The sequence below is a fragment of the Hyperolius riggenbachi genome, chromosome 8 (genome assembly GCF_040937935.1).
Source record: "Hyperolius riggenbachi isolate aHypRig1 chromosome 8, aHypRig1.pri, whole genome shotgun sequence".
Taxonomy (NCBI): Eukaryota; Metazoa; Chordata; class Amphibia; order Anura; family Hyperoliidae; genus Hyperolius; species Hyperolius riggenbachi.
In genome coordinates, this window is record NC_090653.1 from 23,956,659 (window position 1) to 23,977,039 (window position 20,381).

The window sequence follows — 20,381 nt, forward strand, 5'->3', positions numbered from 1 at the left end:
AGCTTATCTCTGACAGGGAAATGTTTTATGACTGTAATTCCTTATGAGCTAGGGTTACACTCTAGTCTTTCACTTGCATAGCTGAATGTTAACACTTTCAGGCAGAAAAAGCAAAACAAAAGGAACACAGCTCAGTTATTTGTATGCTTGCCACTGTACATACACCTGTCTATCTCAATATGTCACATTTCACTTAAAAGGGAACCTAAACTGAGAAGGATATGGATTTTTCCTTTTAAAATAATACCAGTTGCCCTACTCTCCTGCTGATCCTGTGTCTCTAATACTTTCAGCCACAGCCCCTGAACAAGCATGCAGATCAGGTGCTCTGACTAAAATCAGACTGGATTAGCTGCATGCTTGTTTCAGGTGTGTGATTCAGCCACTACTGCAGCCAAAGCGATCAGCAGGACTGCCAGGCAACTGGTATTGTTTAAAAGGAAAAATACATATCCCTCTCAGTTTAGGTTCCCTTTAAAGTTCCCTTTAAGCAATGTAGAAAACAATATTTGGTCCATCCACTTTATTCGCCATTTCCCATGAGTGCGTCCGCCATGGTGAGGGCGCCACTGCTGTATAAAAGTCTGCTTATATTACATTAAATAATAACAGCTTGCCGTTAGTCTCCAGATCTCGCTCTACAAACACGGATTGATGGGAGATGTCCAGTGGGGGTGGTTGGACCGGCTGTCTCTGAGGGATGCAGGGAAGGAGTCCGCCATCTTCAGATGGTTGGCGATGAAGTGAGGAGGCATGGAGAAGTTGTAGCCGTAGAAGCCATAGGAAGGGTATAAGGAGCAATTGAGGGTGTCCAGGGCGATTCCTGTGGAGGGGAGAGCGCCCCCCGATGGAGGTAACCTGTAGAGCGTCTGAGCGCCAGGAGAGATGGCTTGCTGGACACACGCCCCCTTGGCGCCATCCAGTTTGTTGGGTTTGGACAATCCAATCGCAGACAAGAAAGGGACGTCCACCATGAGCGGAGGAAGGAATGGCCCTCCTGGACAGCCCTTATCCTGGGTGGGGAAGACGAGAGAACGCGGCCTCAGGACGCTCGTGGGACAGATCCGATAGCAGAGCGGGACGTTCAGGTTGTGCAGATAGTTCTCGGAGTACGGGAGACCCAGGTTACCAGCGGGCAGGTGGAAGGTGGGAGGAGAGCAGGACGGAGAGAGCAGAGGAGATGGCGCTCCACCACTGGACGGGATCGGAGAGGAGGCGGAGCTTCCACCTACACACAGAGGAGGGCAGAAGTAAAGATCTTCATAAGAACCAAAAAGAAACAACCATTGTTTAACCTCCCTTGCTGTGAAAATTATTGATGTACATACACGTTAATACTCTCCTGCTCTTTATACTAGACCCTTGCCTTACACATTTTGGCAAGTTACAGGGAAAAAAAGGTTATGAAAATTAATTGGATCACTTTTTGCAAAAGTTTTTTTTTTTTTTTTGCATAAATCTAAGATATAAGCATGGGGGGAAGGCCTCATACAAATATTTTTTTTCTATTTCACTTGCATGCGAATTTTACATAAACTGTATGCAGCTTGGAATTGAACTACCGTAATTAAATTTACCATCAAGTGCAGTTGATTGGCTAATTTTTAAGTCACGTGCAATCTGCATTATTAAAGGACAACTGAAGAGAGAGGTATATGGAGGCTGCCATGTTTATTTCCTTTTAAGCAATACCAGTTGCCTGGCAGCCCTGCTGATCCTCTGCCTCTAATACTATTAGCCATAGCCCCTGAACAAGCATGCAGCAGATCAGGTGTTTCAGACTTTAGGCTGGTTTCACAGTGGGACGTTACAGGCGCACGTTAGAGCAGCCTGTAACGCACCCCACCGCACAGCAATGAAAAATCAATGGGCTGTTCACAGTGCCCACGTTGCGTTACTCAGTAACGCTGCGCCATAAGACAACGTACTGCATGCAGTACTTTATAAGCGGCAGAGCCGCGTTAGACTGCTTGCACATGCTCAGTCATGTTGGGGAGGAGCGGAGAGCGGCCAGGCACATGGCTAATTAATATTCACTGCACTCAGTGACGTGCAGTGTTTACTTCCTGGAGCGGCCGCTCTGTGCGGCGATTGGCTGGGCGGGACCACGTGATGCCGCATGCGTCCAAGAGTACGCATCACGGACGCCAGAGTGAGCTGCACAACGCGTCTCACTCCGACGTCAGAGAGCACCAGGCGTTGCGTTAGGGGCACGTTATGCGACCATAACGTCCCCTAAAACGCAACGTCCTGGTGTGAAACCAGCCTTAAAGTCAGATCTGACAAGACTAGCTGCATGCTTGTTTCTGGTGTTATTCAGATACTACTGCAGAGAAATAGACCAGCAGGGCTGCCAGGCAACTGGTATTGATTAAAAGGAAATAAATATGGCAGCCTCCGTATACCTCTTACTTCAGTTCCCCTTTAAGGAATCTGAAGTGAGAGTGATAGAAAAACGCAAGTGCAGGTAAAAATGCAAAAAAGGCCCGTTTTGTGTTTTTTCGTTTTTCTACGTTGCAATGCCTCCCTCATGTAGCTCCGTAACGTCCCCCTGTGAACATAGCCTCAGTCACATTTTTCAACAGTTGCACTCAAAAAAAAAAAAAGAAGAAAAATCAATCATAATTCTTGAATTTAAAATTTTTTTTTTTTTTTAGAAAAACTGTATTGTGTGTGGCCACCACACACAATACAATTTTTCTAAAACAAATTAATTTCCAATTCAATTTCAATTCAATTCGATTGAGTGCAACTGTTGTAAAATGTGACTGAGGTCAGGTTCACAGCGGGACATTACAGAGCTACATGAGGGAGGCATTGCAACGTGGAAAGACGCACTGCAATGATAAGTCTATGCGACGTTCATAGTGCGGCGTTAGCGTTGCGGTGTAACATGCAGTGATGAGCAAAAACGATGAGTGATGAGCTATTCTTTTTTCATTAGTTTTAGGCCTCTTTCACAGTGGGATGTTGCGTTTGATGCGGCGTTAAGGTCGCATAACGTGCCCCTAACGCAGCGCGTTGAAAGACTATAACTTGGACGTTATAGTACATTCTTTAGCCCTGCGTTTGGTGCACTGTTTTCGTCGCACAGTGATGGAACGAGAACGGCGCATGCGTTACATTTAAAAAAAAAAAAAAAACACCTTACTGAGCATGTGCAACACACATAACACAGCAAATGTATTGCTAAACGCACAGCATGCAGCACTTTCTAAATATTGCTACACATTACACACAAACGCAACGTGTGCACTGTGAATGTCGCACAGACTTTGTATTGCTGTGCGTTAGTCTGCGTTATAAAATTTTGTAACGTGCGACTTTAACGTCCCACTGTGAAAGAGGCCTGAGCGTTTGCTATTATTAATTTTATAAAGTAATTTGTTCTTAAAGAGGAACTCCAGTAAAAATAATGTAATAAAAAAGTGCTTCATTTTTACAATAATTATGTATCAATGATTTAGTCAGTGTTTGCACATTGTAAAATCTTTGAAATCCCTGATTTATATTCTGACATTTATTACATGGTGACATTGTTACTGCTGGCAGGTGATGTAGCTGCTGCTTGCTGTTTTGGCAGTTGGAAACAGCTGTAAACAGCTATTTCCCACAATGCAACAAGGTTCACAGACAGGAAACTGCCAAGAATACGTACTCAGAGTTTCTTGCGGGAGGGTTTTTACCACAATATCAGTCATACAGCGCCCCCTGATGATCTGTTTGTGAAAAGGAATAGATTTCTCATGTAAAAGGGGGTATCAGCTACTGATTGGGATAGAGTTCAATTCTTGGTCGGAGTTTCTCTTTAAAGGATACCAAAGCCGAAGTATATTGGAGAAACTGGGGGGCTGGAATGTACAGTGAGCTGTCCGCTTCATCAGATCAAATTCAAGTGCCTGTGGAATATGGAAATTCAATTCAGCCCTGAGCGCCTGGGCTGAATTGAATTTCCATATTCCACAGGCACTTGAATTTGACTTGATGAAGCGGTTTTTGCCGCGAAATGCGTTGACTGATGCGCATAATAAAAATTGTTATACTTTTATTGAAAATTGGCATTCTTGAATGCAACAACCTCAAGGTAGGATACCCTTACCTCTAGTATTGATTGTTATTCCTTGGGCACCGCCTACATTCCCTTTATAGGCTAGATAGCTAGGTACCCCCAATATAGGTTAGATAGGTAGGTTCCCCCAGTATAGGCTAGCTAGGTAGGTGTCCGCAGTATAGGCTAGCTAGGTAGGGGCCTGCGGTATAGGTTAGATAGGAAGGAGCCCCCAGTATAGGTTAAATAGGTAGCTGCCCTCAGTATAGGTTAGATAGGTAGGTGCCCCCAGTTTAGGTTAGATAGGTAGGTTCCCCCAGTATAGGCTAGCTAGGTAGGTGCCTGTGGTATAGGCTAGCTAGGTAGGGGCCTGCGGTATAGGTTAGATAGGAAGGAGCCCCCAGTATAGGTTAGATAGGTAGGTGCCCCCAGTATAGGTTAAATAGGTAGCTGCCCCCAGTATAGGTTAGATAGGTAGGTGCCCCCAGTATAGGTTAGATAGGTAGGTGCCCCCAGTATAGGTTAGATAGGTAGGTGCCCGCAGTATAGGCTAGCTAGGTAGAGTCCTGCAGTATAGGTTAGATAGGAAGGAGCCCCCAGTATAGATTAAATAGGTAGCTGCCCCCAGTATAGGTTAAATAGGTAGGTGCCCCCCGTAATGGAGGGGGGAGTAAGCCACGGGGAGGGCAGCCCGACTTATCCCTCCCTTCCTCTCCCTGGGGCCACCCTCCCTGCTCCTCCCTCCGCTGCAGAGTTAGCGCAGCAGGAAACTTCAATAGAGCAATTCACCTTCCAGCCTTTCCAATCATCGCTCACTTGCCACTGGTCTCTTCCTCTGCATAGCCGCATATACACACTCTACTTCCTGTTTAGCTGGAAGTAGTGTGTATACGCGGCTATGCAGAGGAGACCAAGCAAGTGATCGGCGATAGGAACGGTAGGAGGTGAGTTGCTCTATACATCGCTCCCCTGCGCTTATTCTGCAGCGAGCGCCGAGCACGGAGTCCGGCCCCCGGAAGAGGAATGGAGGAAGAAGTCGGGCAGCCCTCCCTGCAACCGCACCTCCCCCCTCCATCACGCCCCCCCCAGGCTGGAGGTGAGTTGCTCTATACATCACTCCCGTGCGCTTACTGTGCAGCGAGGGGGGAGCACGGAGGACGGCCCCGGGAAGAGGAATGGAGGGAGAAGTCTGGCCGCCGTCCCTGCAGCCGCGGCTCCCCACTCCATCATGCCCCCCCCCCACCTCGGCACTCAGGGTGGCCACACGGCCTGCATGCCCCAAGAAACGGGGCTGCGCCCAAGTCTCCCGACGGCAATTTCACTGGTACTCCAGGGTAGTCTATATTCTTAAGAAAACAAAAAATGTTAGCTGTCCTACACAGGACTGTACTCACGTAACCACAAAATCATTACAGTCCATGTAGGCTGCGGGATGGTCAATAAGATGCAAAGAATTCGAAACTGATGCAATTTATTTAATGCTAATTTTATGTAAATGTATGCAAATTAAAAAACAGACCAATGAAACAAAGCCGCTGCAGGATTTGATACATTTTCAATCTACATAAATCTGTATAAACTTTGCATCCCTATATGCTGTATAAACCACCTATAACTCGCCTTCTACCTTTATACCCGCCTTCCCCACATATATCCTCGCCTTCCCCTATACTCCGCCTTCCCCTATACTCCGCCTTCACCCTATGGCCCCACCTTCCCACTATATCCCCGCCTTCCCCTATAGCCCCGCCTTCCCTGAAATCCCTGCCTTCCCCTTATAGCTCTGCCTTCCCCCTATATCCCCGCCTCTCCCTATATCCCAGCCTTCTTCCTATACCCCTACCTTCCCCATATATCTCCACCTTTTCCTATAGCCCCACCTTCCCCTATACCCCCGCCCTCCCTTTATAGCCCTGCCTTCCCCTATCATCCCGCCTTCCCCCTATGACCCACCTTCCCCCTATACCCCTGCCTTCCCCTATACTCTGCCTTTCCCCTATAGTCCCACCTTCCCCTTATAGCCTCGCCTTCCCCTATGTCTCCGCCTTCCCTTATATCTCTTCCTCCTATATCCCCTCCTCCCCTCCTCCCCCTCTACCCCTGCCCTCCCCTATACCCCCGCCCTCGTTCTCGCCAATAACCAGGTGCTTCCACCATCCCTCTCATGTGTCTCTTACCAGCAGTGTCCATCCCGAAGGTCTTGAAATCCAGCGCCAGTCCTGGCCTCCAGGGGTAACTTTCCAGCAGGCTGTCCAATACGCCTCTGCGACACAGGAAGAGCATTAGATCATAACCTGGTATACACCGGACGCCACAAGAGCTGACACTCACCTGTTCCTCCCGGGGTCTCTGAAGCCCTTCGCAAATGGATTCCGGTCTATCTTCAGCTTGGTTATCTGAGAAAAGCAGAATACAGTGAATAAAGGAATATTTTGCTCCGCCAATGTCATCAAACGTGACAACCGAAGACGGTGAATGAGACGCTTGTAATTCAACCTTGCATGCAACTTTAATGCAAATTATATGCAGATTGGAGCTAGGCCAACCAAATTAATTTTCAGCCATTTTATTGGCCCACGTTCAGACTATATACAATTTGTATGAGGCCTGGAACCCGTTACAAATCGCAAATCACTAGCCCAATCGCTAGCATTTTTAATTAGCATTTTGTAATGATTTCATGAGCGTTTTCTGGCGATTTTAAAAAGTGTAAGCTGTTTGCCAGCGATTGTGATTAGCAATTTTAATTCTGATTGGTCCTTTGAAATTATTATCATTTTTTTTTACCGTTTACAGTTATTTGAAATCGCATACAAATCCTTATGTGTAGCAATTTATGAGCGATTTTCCAGCACTTCAATACTTTACATTAAAGCTTATCACTCCCAACATGCTGCATGTCCTGCCAATGCGATTTTGCTATTTGCAGTCACTATTGTAGAATTTGTTACATTTATTTACAATGCCAGAGCGTTAAGGGAAATCGCTAGCGATTTAAAGTGCTCCCTAAAGGCTCAAAAAAGCGCTCTAATGGGATCCAGCCCTGACTCGGGGTGCTTCAAGTCCTTCCCCATAGAGCCACATTAATCTATGCCATGCACTGATGAGGATCAACCAATCCCGAACAGTCTGTATGCATATTGGATTATTGTGGCTCTGTAATATTAAAGAGACTCTTTAACATGAAAAACCTCCCCTGGGGGGTACTCACCTCGGGTGGGGGAAGCCTCCGGATCCTAATGAGGCTTCCCACGCCGTCCTCTGTCCCACGGGGGTCTCTCTGCAGCCCTCCGAACAGCGGTGACAGACCCGACTGTCTGCTCTCGGCTCCGAACTACACGGAAATACCCGATCTCCGTCGGGTCCGCTCTACTGCGCAGGCGCCGGAAACTTGCGCCTGCGCAGTAGAGCAGACCCGACGGCGATCGGGTATTTCCGCCTACTTCGGAGCCGACAGCCGTCAGAGCGCCTGCGCAGTAGCCGGGAAGGTAAATATTACGTCACGGTTGTTCGGAGGGCTGCAGCGAGGTGAGTACCCCCCAGGGGATCTTTTGACGTTACAGATCCTTTTTAACAAGCTGACACATCATTGCATTCCAGTGGATCTGGAGGTGTGGCTAGCTCACAGGGACAACAAAGGATGATTTGCATATTCAGCAGAGATGCATTGTGGGAGACATCATATACTCACTGCAACTTGAATGAATACTTTCTGTTTTAAGATGGAAAACTCCTGTCTGGGTTTTTTCGTAACACGACAAGTAGCTATGAACCTTATTCCTCAATTATATTACCGTATTTCTGTATTTATCTACAAGGTTTCCATTCAGCTTCTCCCCCTTTTTCCCTATTCTGAGAGGAACCGATCGATAAAATGTTTAAAACAAAATAAAAACGAAGGGATTTAGGAAGCAAAGACGCTGCAGAGAGGTTCCCGAGTCCCGATCGCCTCCGCCGCTGCTCAATTCAAAACACATTTCCCACCTTAGAAAAACAGAAATGTTTATTTCCAGAAGTCGGATCTGTGAGGACCTCTTGTCGGTGAAATGAGATCTTTTCACTGGGAAGATTGTGAGAAATAATCAGACCTGACACCGTTTACTGCTAAACGCTGCCGGATTCAACAAAGCGAAACTGCTGGCGCTGATCACAGAGCGAAACGCAAGGTCAGGGCGGAGAACGGGCCACGAATAATCCCTGATAGTGTGGTCATGGACATCACTTTCCCCTTCCCGACCTATAACCCCCCTTATCGAATGGTGAAAGGTTTTCTTCTTTTAACTGACCAAGAAATCTGATCGAATTTCCCGTTGAAGATTGGATGTATTGGAAAATTCAGACCAACTTTACCAAGAATTGTATGGTGTAAACCTGAGTAAATTGTATGTCACTATTCAATACACAACAAACTTTATTTATTGGTGGTATAAAAAAAAAAAAAAAAAAAGGAAAGAATTATAAAAAAGAGTGTGTGTATGTGTGTGTATATATCTATATATATCTATATACTGGATGGATAGATAGATTTTAAAAAAAAAGAAATATGGAAATAGTATGGTATGTAATGTGAAACTAACATATATGGAAAAGTGATTGTAAAAGGGGCACTAGAGCGAAAAACTGTAAAATATGTGGAAACATATATAAATAAGTAAATTTTTTCCAGAGTAAAATGAGCCATAAATTACTTTTCTCCTATGTTGCTGTCACTTACAGTAGGCATCTGACAGAAGTAACAGGTTTTGGACTAATCCATCTCTTCATAGGGGATTCTCAGCAAGGCTTTTATTCTTTATAAGGATATTCCCTAAAAAGGATTTAAACAATGATGCTGGACAGCTTCCCTGCTCCTTACACAGTTTTTTGGCAGTTGGACCGAGCAACTGCCATTTACTAAGTGCTTTTGAAAAGAAATATATCCCTGAGAATCCCCCATGAAGAGATGGACTAGTCCAAAACCTGTCACTTCTGTCAGATTTCTACTACCTACTATAAGTGACAGGAACATAGGAGAAAAGTAATTTATGGCTCATTTTACTCTAGAAAAAATTTACTTATTTGTATATGTTTGCACATATTTTAAATTTTACAGTTTTTCACTGTAGTGCCCCTTTAAGTAGAATTTTAATAAAATGTAATTGTATTGTACTTGGTTTATTTATTTTAATTAATAAATAGAAATCAATGAGGTTGCAGGAAAAAAAAGTGTGTTAAAAGCTTTAAAGAGGAACTGTAAACGGCCCCTGGGGGGTACTCACCTCGGGTGGGGGAAGCCTCCGGATCCTAATGAGGCTTCCCACGCCGTCCTCCATCCGTCAGGGGTCTCGCTGTAGCCCTCCGTACAGCGGTGACGTAATATTTACCTTCCCGGCTCCTGCGCAGGCGCTCTGATGGCTGTCGGCGCCGAAGTAGGCGGAAATACCCGATCGCCGTCGGGTCTGCTCTACTGCCCAGGCGCAAGTTTCCGGCGCCTGCGCAGTAGAGCGGACCCGACGGAGATCGGGTATTTCCGTCTATTTCCGTGCCGAAAGTCGCCACAGCGCCCCCGCTGGAGCCAGCAAAGGTAAATATTGAAGCTACAGTCGGCTCTGTCGCCGGCTGTTCGGAGGGCTGCAGCGAGACCCCCGTGGGACAGAGGACGGCGTGGGAAGCCTCATTAGGATCCGGAGGTTTCCCCCACCCGAGGTGAGTACCCCCCAGGGGAGGTTTTTGAAGTTACAGAGTCTCTTTAAGTAGTAATGTGGTGTTCAGTGGTGATTGTAATGCTCGGGGCTTATTCACAGTGGGACGTTGCGGAGCTGTACTATAAACTCTTATAACGCAGCTTACTGCACTGCAAAGCTAATCCTATTATTAGCATCGCACTGTAACGTGTAGCGTTATGGTAACTGCTGCAGAGTGTTACCTCTAAACACACACGTTACCAGGTACAGGAAAGCATACTTTTCATTGCCTGTATGCTTCACTGTACCTACTGTATGCAACGGTAATGTATCGTTAATGCGCGTTACCACCTTTTTTTGCATTGCGTTGTAATGCTGCATTGCGACTTTAACGTTGTATTAAAATGGAACGTCTCACTGTGAATGTAGCCTAAACAGCAAATGATGATGGCAGGAGATACTGATAGATGTACAGAGATGTTACACCCCTTTGTAAGTAGCAATTTTTAGTTCAGCAATAATTGTAATGCTAAACAGAGAATGATAATGGCAGGAGATACTGATAGATGTACAGAGATTTTACATTCCCTGTAAGTAGCAATGTGGTGATCAGTGGGGATTGTAATGTAACACAGAGAATGATGATGGTAGAAGATACTGATACATGTACAGAGATGTTACATCTCCCTATAAGTAGCAATGTGGTGATCAGTGGTAACTGTAATGCTAAACAGAGAATGATGATGGCAGGAGATACTGATAGATGTACAGAGATGTTACATCCCCCTGTAAGTAGCTATGTGGTGATCTGTGGTAATTGTAATGCTAAACAGAGAATGATGATGGCAGGAGATACTGATAGATAGATGTACAGAGATGTTACATCCCCCTGTAAGTAGCTATGTGGTGATCTGTGGTAATTGTATTGCTAAACAGAGAATGATGATGGCAGGAGATACTGATAGATGTACAGAGATGTTACATTCCCTGTAAGTAGCAATGTGGTGGTCAGTGGTAACTGTAATGCTTAGACACAGAATGATGATGGCAGGAGATATTGACAGATGTACAGATATGTTAAATTTGAAAAATCCATATTAAAAAAGGTATTCATATTAAAAATCAAAAAGGTCAAATTTGATTACGGAGTGAAATGTTTTTTAATCCAACCAACTTTTCCGACTTTAATGGCGCACCCCATGTGACCTTGTAGGTGCATCAGATGCGACGTTAAAGTCGCATCGCGGTGTGACGTTTCGCGCGCACCGCGCTGTGCCTTTGCGCGTGATCTTTTTGTCAAAACGGTGCTAACCTACTTAGCACCCTGCCCAAAGGTGCTAAGTAGGTTAGCATGACTTTGTGAATCAAGCCCTAGTATCTATAGAAGTGATTATTATGAGCACAGGACCAATAGAGAGCTAATACTGTAGTTGAGGTAGGGCCCTTCAGGGACCCTCTGGCCCAAGGGCCCCGATGCGGTCACTACCTCTGCAACCCCTATTGCTATGCCCCTGATTACGCAGTGATTATCTCAACACATGTCGCTAAACGCCGGGCGGATCGCTGAAAACCAGTCTTATCACCCGAACGATAGTCTGTACACACGCCGGATTTGACGTGCGAACGACGGAACGTTCAAAGGACGGGTCGTTCGCAAAAATCCGACGTGTGTATGGGCCTTAAATGTCAATTCATAAGGATTAGAGCAGGCAGTATCAGGATGGAGAATACGGCTCCCTTGGAAGAGGCGATAAGCATGCAGATAACAGCTAAGTTAATGGAGACAGACCTCCCAGGCAGCAGCAGTGAGAACAGAACAAAAAAGGCATTCCGGAATACCAAAGCTGTGTTTTTTAACCTCTTAGGTGCCTGTTTTCAGATATATTTCCCATCAGAATGCCTGCATGTGTAACATTTCTTGAAGTTCTTCTAAGCTGTGGCAATTAAATAGATTGTTTAGAAAGACTAATAGACAGATTCAGTGCAGATTCAGGACAAACAGAGGCAGTTTTAAAAAAAAATGCACATCTAAAGGGAAGTTGGGGCTGCCTCTTTTATTGTAATGCTGTCTGTGCAGGAGGAAATGTATCAACTCAGGCAGCTTCTCATGTTACCACTAGAGTTGGGCCGAACGGTTCGCCGGCGAACGGGGTTCGCGCGAACTTAGGTGGTTCGCGTGCGGGTACCGCACGCGAACCTTTTGCGGAAGAAGTTCGGTTCGCCCCATAATGCACCTGAGGGTCAACTTTGACCCTCTACATCACAGTCAGCAGGCCCAGTGTAGCCAATTAGGCTACACTAGCCCCTGGAGCCCCACCCCCCCTTATATAAGGCAGGCAGCGGCGGCCATTACGGCCACTCGTGTGCCTGCATTAGTCAGAGTAGGGCGAGCTGCTGCAGACTGTCTCTCAGGGAAAGATTAGTTAGGCTTAACTTCTTCCTGGCTGCATACCTGTTCTGTTCAGTGAGCCCTCAGCCCACTGCATACCTGTACTGTGATCCTGCCACTGCATAGCTGTTCAGTGATCCTGCCACAGCATACCTGTTCTGTTCAGTGAGCCCTCAGCCCACTGCATACCTGTACTGTGATCCTGCCACTGCATAGCTGTTCAGTGATCCTGCCACAGCATACCTGTTCTGTTCAGTGAGCCCTCAGCCCACTGCATACCTGTACTGTGATCCTGCCACTGCATACCTGTTCAGTGATCCTGCCACAGCATACCTGTTCTGTTCAGTGAGCCCTCAGCCCACTGCATACCTGTACTGTGATCCTGCCACTGCATAGCTGTTCAGTGATCCTGCCACAGCATACCTGTTCTGTTCAGTGAGCCCCCAGCCCACTGCATACCTGTACTGTGATCCTGCCACTGCATACCTGTTCAGTGATCCTGCCACAGCATACCTGTTCTGTTCAGTGAGCCCTCAGCCCACTGCATACCTGTACTGTGATCCTGCCACTGCATACCTGTTCAGTGATCCTGCCACAGCATACCTGTTCTGTTCAGTGAGCCCTCAGCCCACTGCATACCTGTACTGTGATCCTGCCACTGCATAGCTGTTCAGTGATCCTGCCACAGCATACCTGTTCTGTTCAGTGAGCCCTCAGCCCACTGCATACCTGTACTGTGATCCTGCCACTGCATACCTGTTCAGTGATCCTGCCACAGCATACCTGTTCTGTTCAGTGAGCCCTCAGCCCACTGCATACCTGTACTGTGATACTGCCACTGCATACCTGTTCAGTGATCCTGCCACAGCATACCTGTTCTGTTCAGTGAGCCCTCAGCCCACTGCATACCTGTACTGTGATCCTGCCACTGCATACCTGTTCAGTGATCCTGCCACAGCATACCTGTTCTGTTCAGTGAGCCCTCAGCCCACTGCATACCTGTACTGTGATCCTGCCACTGCATAGCTGTTCAGTGATCCTGCCACAGCATACCTGTTCTGTTCAGTGAGCCCTCAGCCCACTGCATACCTGTACTGTGATCCTGCCACTGCATAGCTGTTCAGTGATCCTGCCACAGCATACCTGTTCTGTTCAGTGAGCCCCCAGCCCACTGCATACCTGTACTGTGATCCTGCCACTGCATACCTGTTCAGTGATCCTGCCACAGCATACCTGTTCTGTTCAGTGAGCCCTCAGCCCACTGCATACCTGTACTGTGATCCTGCCACTGCATACCTGTTCAGTGATCCTGCCACAGCATACCTGTTCTGTTCAGTGAGCCCTCAGCCCACTGCATACCTGTACTGTGATCCTGCCACTGCATAGCTGTTCAGTGATCCTGCCACAGCATACCTGTTCTGTTCAGTGAGCCCTCAGCCCACTGCATACCTGTACTGTGATCCTGCCACTGCATACCTGTTCAGTGATCCTGCCACAGCATACCTGTTCTGTTCAGTGAGCCCTCAGCCCACTGCATACCTGTACTGTGATACTGCCACTGCATACCTGTTCAGTGATCCTGCCACAGCATACCTGTTCTGTTCAGTGAGCCCTCAGCCCACTGCATACCTGTACTGTGATCCTGCCACTGCATACCTGTTCAGTGATCCTGCCACAGCATACCTGTTCTGTTCAGTGAGCCCTCAGCCCACTGCATACCTGTACTGTGATCCTGCCACTGCATAGCTGTTCAGTGATCCTGCCACTGTATACCTGTTCTGTGAACCCGCCACTGTATACCTGTTCTGTTCAGTGGACCCGCCACTGTATACCTGTTCTGTGAACCCGCCACTGTATACCTGTTCTGTTCAGTGGACCCGCCACTGTATACCTGTTCTGTGAACCCGCCACTGTATACCTGTTCTGTTCAGTGGACCTGCCACTGTATACCTGTTTAGTGAACACGCCACTGCATACCTGTTGTGTTCAGTGAACCTGCCACTGCATACCTGTTCTGTGAACCCGCCACTGTATACCTGTTCTGTTCAGTGGACCCGCCACTGTATACCTGTTCTGTGAACCCGCCACTGTATACCTGTTCTGTTCAGTGGACCTGCCACTGTATACCTGTTTAGTGAACACGCCACTGCATACCTGTTGTGTTCAGTGAACCTGCCACTGCATACCTGTTCTGTGAACCCGCCACTGTATACCTGTTCTGTTCAGTGGACCCGCCACTGTATACCTGTTCTGTTCAGTGGACCTGCCACTGTATACCTGTTCTGTTCAGTGGACCTGCCACTGTATACCTGTTTAGTGAACACGCCACTGCATACCTGTTGTGTTCAGTGAACCCGCCACTGTATACCTGTACTGTTCAGTGAACCCACCGCATCAGTGCGCATACCTGTGCAGTTAAGTGAACCCACCTACCTACGTGAGTGCACGCAGTGTGATATACCACTCCGTGCATACCCGATATGGACAAAACAGGTAGAGGAAGAGGAAGAGGTAGTGGCAGAGGCAGAGGAAGGCCACCCGGCAGGTCTGCGCGAGGTCGTGTAAATGTAATTTCGTGTGGACCTGGCCCACAGTACAGTGCTCGGAAGAAGGCACGTCCCATCACCTCCCAAGATTGTCAGGACGTGGTTGAGTATTTAGCGACACAGAACACCTCATCTTGCTCAGCCACCAGCGCTACTACTAGCACCACTTCCGCTGCATTTGACACTTCGCAAGAATTATTTAGTGGTGGTGAAATCACTGATGCACAGCCATTGTTACAGCCAGATGAATTTTCACCAGCTCATATGTCTGCGTTACGCGACAACACTATGGATGTAACGTGTAAGGAGGATGAAGGACCTACACATTTGGATTTTTCTGAGGCAAGCGAAGCTGGGCAGGATGATTACGATGATGACGATGATAGGGATCCTCTGTATGTTCCCAATAGAGGAGATGAAGAGGGGGACAGTTCAGAGGGGGAGTCAGAGAGTAGTAGGAGGATAGAAGTTGCTGAAAGAAGCTGGGGCAGCTCTTCGTCAGAAACAGCTGGTGGCAGAGTCCGGCACCATGTATCGCCAGATTCGCCACCTATGTACAGCCAGCCAACTTGCCCTTCAGCATCAGCTGCTGAGGTCCCCATAGTGCCCACATCCCAGGGTGGCTCAGCGGTGTGGAAATTTTTTAATGTGTGTGCCTCAGATCGGACCAAAGCCATCTGTTCGCTCTGCCAACAAAAATTGAGCCGTGGAAAGGCCAACACTCACGTAGGGACAAGTGCCTTACGAAGGCACCTGCAGAAAAGGCACAAACAGCAATGGGATGGCCACCTGAGCAAAAGCAGCAGCAGCACACAAAAGCAAAGTCACCCTCCTTCTCCTCTTCCTCCTTCAGGTGCATCATCTGCTTATGCCGCTCTCTCCCTTGCACCTTCACAGGCACCCTCCTCCACTCCGCCTCTGCCCTTGAGCGGTTCCTGCTCCTCTGCCCACAGCAGCAGTCAGGTGTCCGTGAAGGAAATGTTTGAGCGGAAGAAGCCACTTTTGGCCAGTCACCCCCTTGCCCGGCGTCTGACAGCTGGCGTGGCGGAACTGTTAGCTCGCCAGCTGTTACCATACCGGCTGGTGGACTCTGAGGCCTTCCGTAAATTTGTGGCCATCGGAACACCGCAGTGGAAGATGCCAGGCCGCACTTATTTTTCCAGAAAGGCCATACCCCAACTGCACCGTGAAGTTGAGAGGCAAGTGGTGTCATCTCTTGCGAAGAGCGTTGGGTCAAGGGTACACCTGACCACGGATGCCTGGTCTGCCAAGCACGGGCAGGGCCGCTACATTACCTACACAGCCCATTGGGTGAACCTGGTGGTGAACGATGGCAAGCAGAAAGCGGCGGACCAAATTGTGACACCTCCACGGCTTGCAGGCAGGCCTCCTGCCACCTCCTCTCCTCCTGCTACATGCTCTTCGCTGTCCTCCTCCTCCTCCTTGGCTGAGTGGCAGTTCTCCTCTCCAGCTACACAGCCCCAGCTCCGCAGGGCCTATGCTGCATGCCAGGTACGACGGTGTCACGCCATCTTAGACATGGCTTGTCTCAAAGCGGAGAGTCACACTGGAGCAGCTCTCCTGGCTGCTCTTAAGAAACAGGTGGATGAGTGGCTGACCCCGCACCACCTGGAGATAGGCAACGTGGTGTGCGACAACGGCAGCAATCTGCTTGCCGCTTTGCATATGGGGAAGCTGACACACATACCCTGCATGGCACATGTCATGAATCTGGTGGTTCAAAGATTTGTGGCAAAGTACCCTGGCTTAGCGGATGTCCTGAAGCAGGCCAGGAAGTTCTGTGGGCATTTGAGGCGCTCTTACACAGCCATGGCACGATTTGCAGAAATTCAGCGTAAAAACAACATGCCGGTGAGACGCCTCATTTGCGATAGCCCCACTCGCTGGAACTCGACCCTCCTCATGTTCTCCCGCCTGCTAGAACAGAAGAAAGCCGTCACCCAGTACCTCTACAACTGGAGTAGAACGAAACAGTCTGGGAAGATGGGGATGTTCTGGCCCGACAACTGGACAATGATGAAAAATGCATGCAGGCTCATGCGGCCGTTTGAGGAGGTGACCAACCTGGTGAGCCGCAGTGAGGGCACCATCAGCGACTTAATTCCCTACGCGTACTTCTTGGAGCGTGCTGTGCGTAGAGTGGCGGATGAAGCTGCGAATGAGCGTGACCAGGAACCGTTACGGCAGGAACAGGCATGGGACCAATTTTCATCAGACCCAGCTGTTTCCTCAACACCTGCGGCAGCACAGAGGGGGGAGGAGGAGGAAGAAGAGAGGTCATGTGCAGAAGATGAGTCAGACTCAGAGGATGATGAGCAAGGTGTTTCTTTGGGGGAGGAGGAGGAGGAGGAGGGGACAGCGGCAGGAGAACAACCGCAGCAGGCGTCGCAGGGGGCTTGTGCTGCGCAACCTTCCCGTGGTATTGTTCGCGGCTGGGGGGAGGAGGTTGACTTACCTGACGTCACTGAGGAAGAGCAAGAGGAGATGGAGGGTACTGGATCCGACTTTGTGCAGATGTCGTCTTTTATGCTGTCCTGCCTGTTGAGGGACCCCCGTATAAAAAACCTCAAGGGGAATGAGCTGTACTGGGTGGCCACACTACTAGACCCTCGGTACAGGCACAAAGTGGCGGACCTGTTACCAACTCACCGGAAGGTGGAAAGGATGCAGCACATGCAGAACCAGCTGTCAACTATGCTTTACAATGCCTTTAAGGGTGATGTGACGGCACAACGCCAGCAAGGTACCACTGCCACTAATCCTCCTCCCGTGTCCACGCAGTCAAAGACAGGACGCTCCAGCGATCTCATGGTGATGTCGGACATGCGGACGTTCTTTAGTCCAACGCCTCGCCGTAGCCCTTCCGGATCCACCCTCCACCAACGCCTGGAACGGCAGGTAGCCGACTACCTGGCCTTAAGTGTGGATGTAGACACTGCTGTGAACAGCGATGAGGAACCCTTGAACTACTGGGTGCGCAGGCTTGACCTGTGGCCAGAGCTGTCCCAATTTGCCATCCAACTTCTCTCCTGCCCTGCCGCAAGCGTCCTCTCAGAAAGGACCTTCAGCGCAGCTGGAGGCATTGTCACAGAGAAGAGAAGTCGCCTAAGTCACAAAAGTGTTAAGTACCTCACCTTTATAAAAATGAATGAGGCATGGATCCCGGAGGGCTGCTGCCCGCCCCAAGACTAAGTCAGTCCCCGCACATACAGCATCTCTGCCTGCACGCCGTGTGACTGGCTGCCTGGCCTGCCCCAAGAAGACTAAGTCGCTCCCAGTCCCTCCACACAGCATGTCTGCCTGCAGGCCGCTTCACTACCTTCTCCGCCACCACCAACAGGGTCCGGGACTCCAGGCGGATTGCTGAATTTTTTAGGCCGCTGCTAGCAGCGGCCGCTGTAATAATTTTTCGGGTGCGTGTACATGACTGCCTAATTTTTCTGGCTGCACTGCGGGCAGCTGCAACAACAAAAGAAAAGGCATGAACATGCGCCCATTCCCCTTCGTGATCATTACCTTGCCGTGGTGAAGGGGCTTGCGTATCACAATGGAGCAATGACCGGCGCCTAGATGAGTGTCTCGGGGGGCACACCCACGATAATAAGGTCGTTGCCTCATTGTGGTCAGACCAAATTTGATCAGCTGGACAGTCACTGTTCTGTCATTCAGCTACATCAGCCAGGTGACTGACCATATGGGCTGTAAAGCCACCAAAACCTGCACTCTCGCCATGGTGCGCACCAGTCCAGCACGGCCGTCACTACACAAACAGCTGTTTGCGGTGCGTTACACGATGAGTTTGGTGCGTCAGTGTGAAGCAGTACCTTAATTACACTACCTGATTGATGTATACACATGCAAGATGTTTGAAAGCACTTTAGGCCTGTCATTTAACATTCAATGTGATTTCTGCCCTTAAAACGCTGCTTTGCGTCAAATCCAGATTTTTCCCGGGGACTTTTGGCATGTATCCCACTCCGCCATCCCCCCCTCCAGGTGTTAGACCCCTTGAAACATCTTTTCCATCACTTTTGTGGCCAGCATAATTAATTTTTTTTTTCAAAGTTCGCATCCCCATTGAAGTCTATTGCGGTTCGCGAACTTTAACGCGAACCGAACCTTTCGCGAAAGTTCGCGAACCCGGTTCGCGAACCGAAAATCGGAGGTTCGGCCCAACTCTAGTTACCACCAGCCTAGTTCAGGAAATCACTGCACTGCTATCGCAACTGTAAACATTTTTATGAATGAGCACACAGAAGTCTAAACTAACGAATGCGGTATTTTCCCACACAGATTTTTTTTTTACCAAACACCCATTTATGAATGATAGCCAATGAAGGGACACAGAAGGATGCGGAGACACAGGGGTTTTATTATATAGGATAATATAAGTGTCCTTTATCCTCAATATTTTGCAGGGTGTAAGTATTTTATCACCGACTTTAGTGATGACGAGCACAAATTTTCACATAATCGTAATTTTTATTAATATAATCAGGAACCTGTATTCCACAATTTCACCTTACTTTCACATAATTATGTGCCAACTTTAGTGGTTAATTGCAAAGCCCCCATACAAGCCAATTTCACCAAAATGACGATGTATGTTAACCTCCCTGGCGGTCTATTAAAACCGCCAGGGGGCAGCGCAGTACTTTAATTTTTTTTTTGTTAATCGTGTAGCTAGCCTAGCGCTAGCTACTAGATAGCCGCTGCGCAGCGGCATCCCCCCACCCCTTTCTGATCGCCTCCGGCGATCAGAGCAAACAGGAAATCCCGTGCAGTCATCGACGTCGTGACGGCAGAGGGAGTCCCGATCCACCCGTCAGCGCTGCATGGCACTGATTGGCCAGGCTGCGCACGGGGTCTGGGGGGCTCTAACGTGGCGGGTAGCGGCGAATCGGCGGCGAGCGGCGATCGAGTTATGCACGCAGCTAGCACTTTGCAGCAAAAAAAAAAGTGTGCAAATCGGCCCACCAGGAGGACCAGAGCAGTGGCGTAGCTATGGAGCTATGGGTCCCAGTGCAAGTTTTACATGGGGCCCCCAAGCATTCTATACATAACAATTGATACGGCGCACCAAAACCTGCCAAGGACAACTACAGTGTCAGAGGTGCAAGGAGGGGGTGGGGAACAGCTTGTTAATGATTACCACTATTTAAAGCATCTATAGAAGTGATTATTACCAGCACTGGGCCAATAAACCCAATTAACCAAAATTAACCGCCAGGGAGGTTAAGGAGAAGAGTGGGAACAAGTTAAAACAAAAAAATTCAAAAAGATCTAGTAGTTTTTAAGAAAACTGATAAAATTGCAAAGGAAAAACTTTTTTTTAAAGTAAGAAAAATGAAAATTTACCGTACAAGAAATATTTTTTCTCTGCATTTTTAGAATCAATTTTCTCAAAAACTACAAAGTCTTTTTTTTAAAAATTATGTTCTTGACTAGTTTCCACTCTTCTCCTTAACAATATGGTGATAATAGCATGTATGGGGGTTCTGCTATTAACTGCTAAAGTCGCCCCAAAATTACACAAACATTATACGAAATTACGAATGGGTTACACAAAATCAATTGAATGTCCAAATCGTAATTACGTATGGCCTTAATTGCAAAAATGTATACAAAGTTTAGCGTAATCGTAATTAGCAGATTACGATCATCCCTAACCGACACATCTTACCTCCATCACTCTATTTAATGTTTGGTGACCT

General features: G+C 48.1%; 1 protein-coding gene across 8 annotated transcripts in view; it reads right to left on the reverse strand.

Annotated features, from left to right (window-relative positions):
• Positions 1-508: 508 nt before the first annotated feature.
• Positions 509-20,381, reverse strand: part of TBX22 (T-box transcription factor 22) — a 140,850-nt gene continuing 120,977 nt past the window's right edge. For all 8 annotated transcript variants that reach the window (XM_068250068.1, XM_068250067.1, XM_068250069.1 and 5 more), the window contains 3 exons: positions 6,380-6,444; positions 6,226-6,311; positions 509-1,228 (listed from right to left, as the gene is read on the reverse strand). In XM_068250068.1, coding sequence (XP_068106169.1) covers positions 639-1,228; positions 6,226-6,311; positions 6,380-6,444 — 741 coding nt within the window. In that variant the 3' untranslated portion in view covers positions 509-638. The remainder of the gene's footprint in view (positions 1,229-6,225; positions 6,312-6,379; positions 6,445-20,381) is intronic.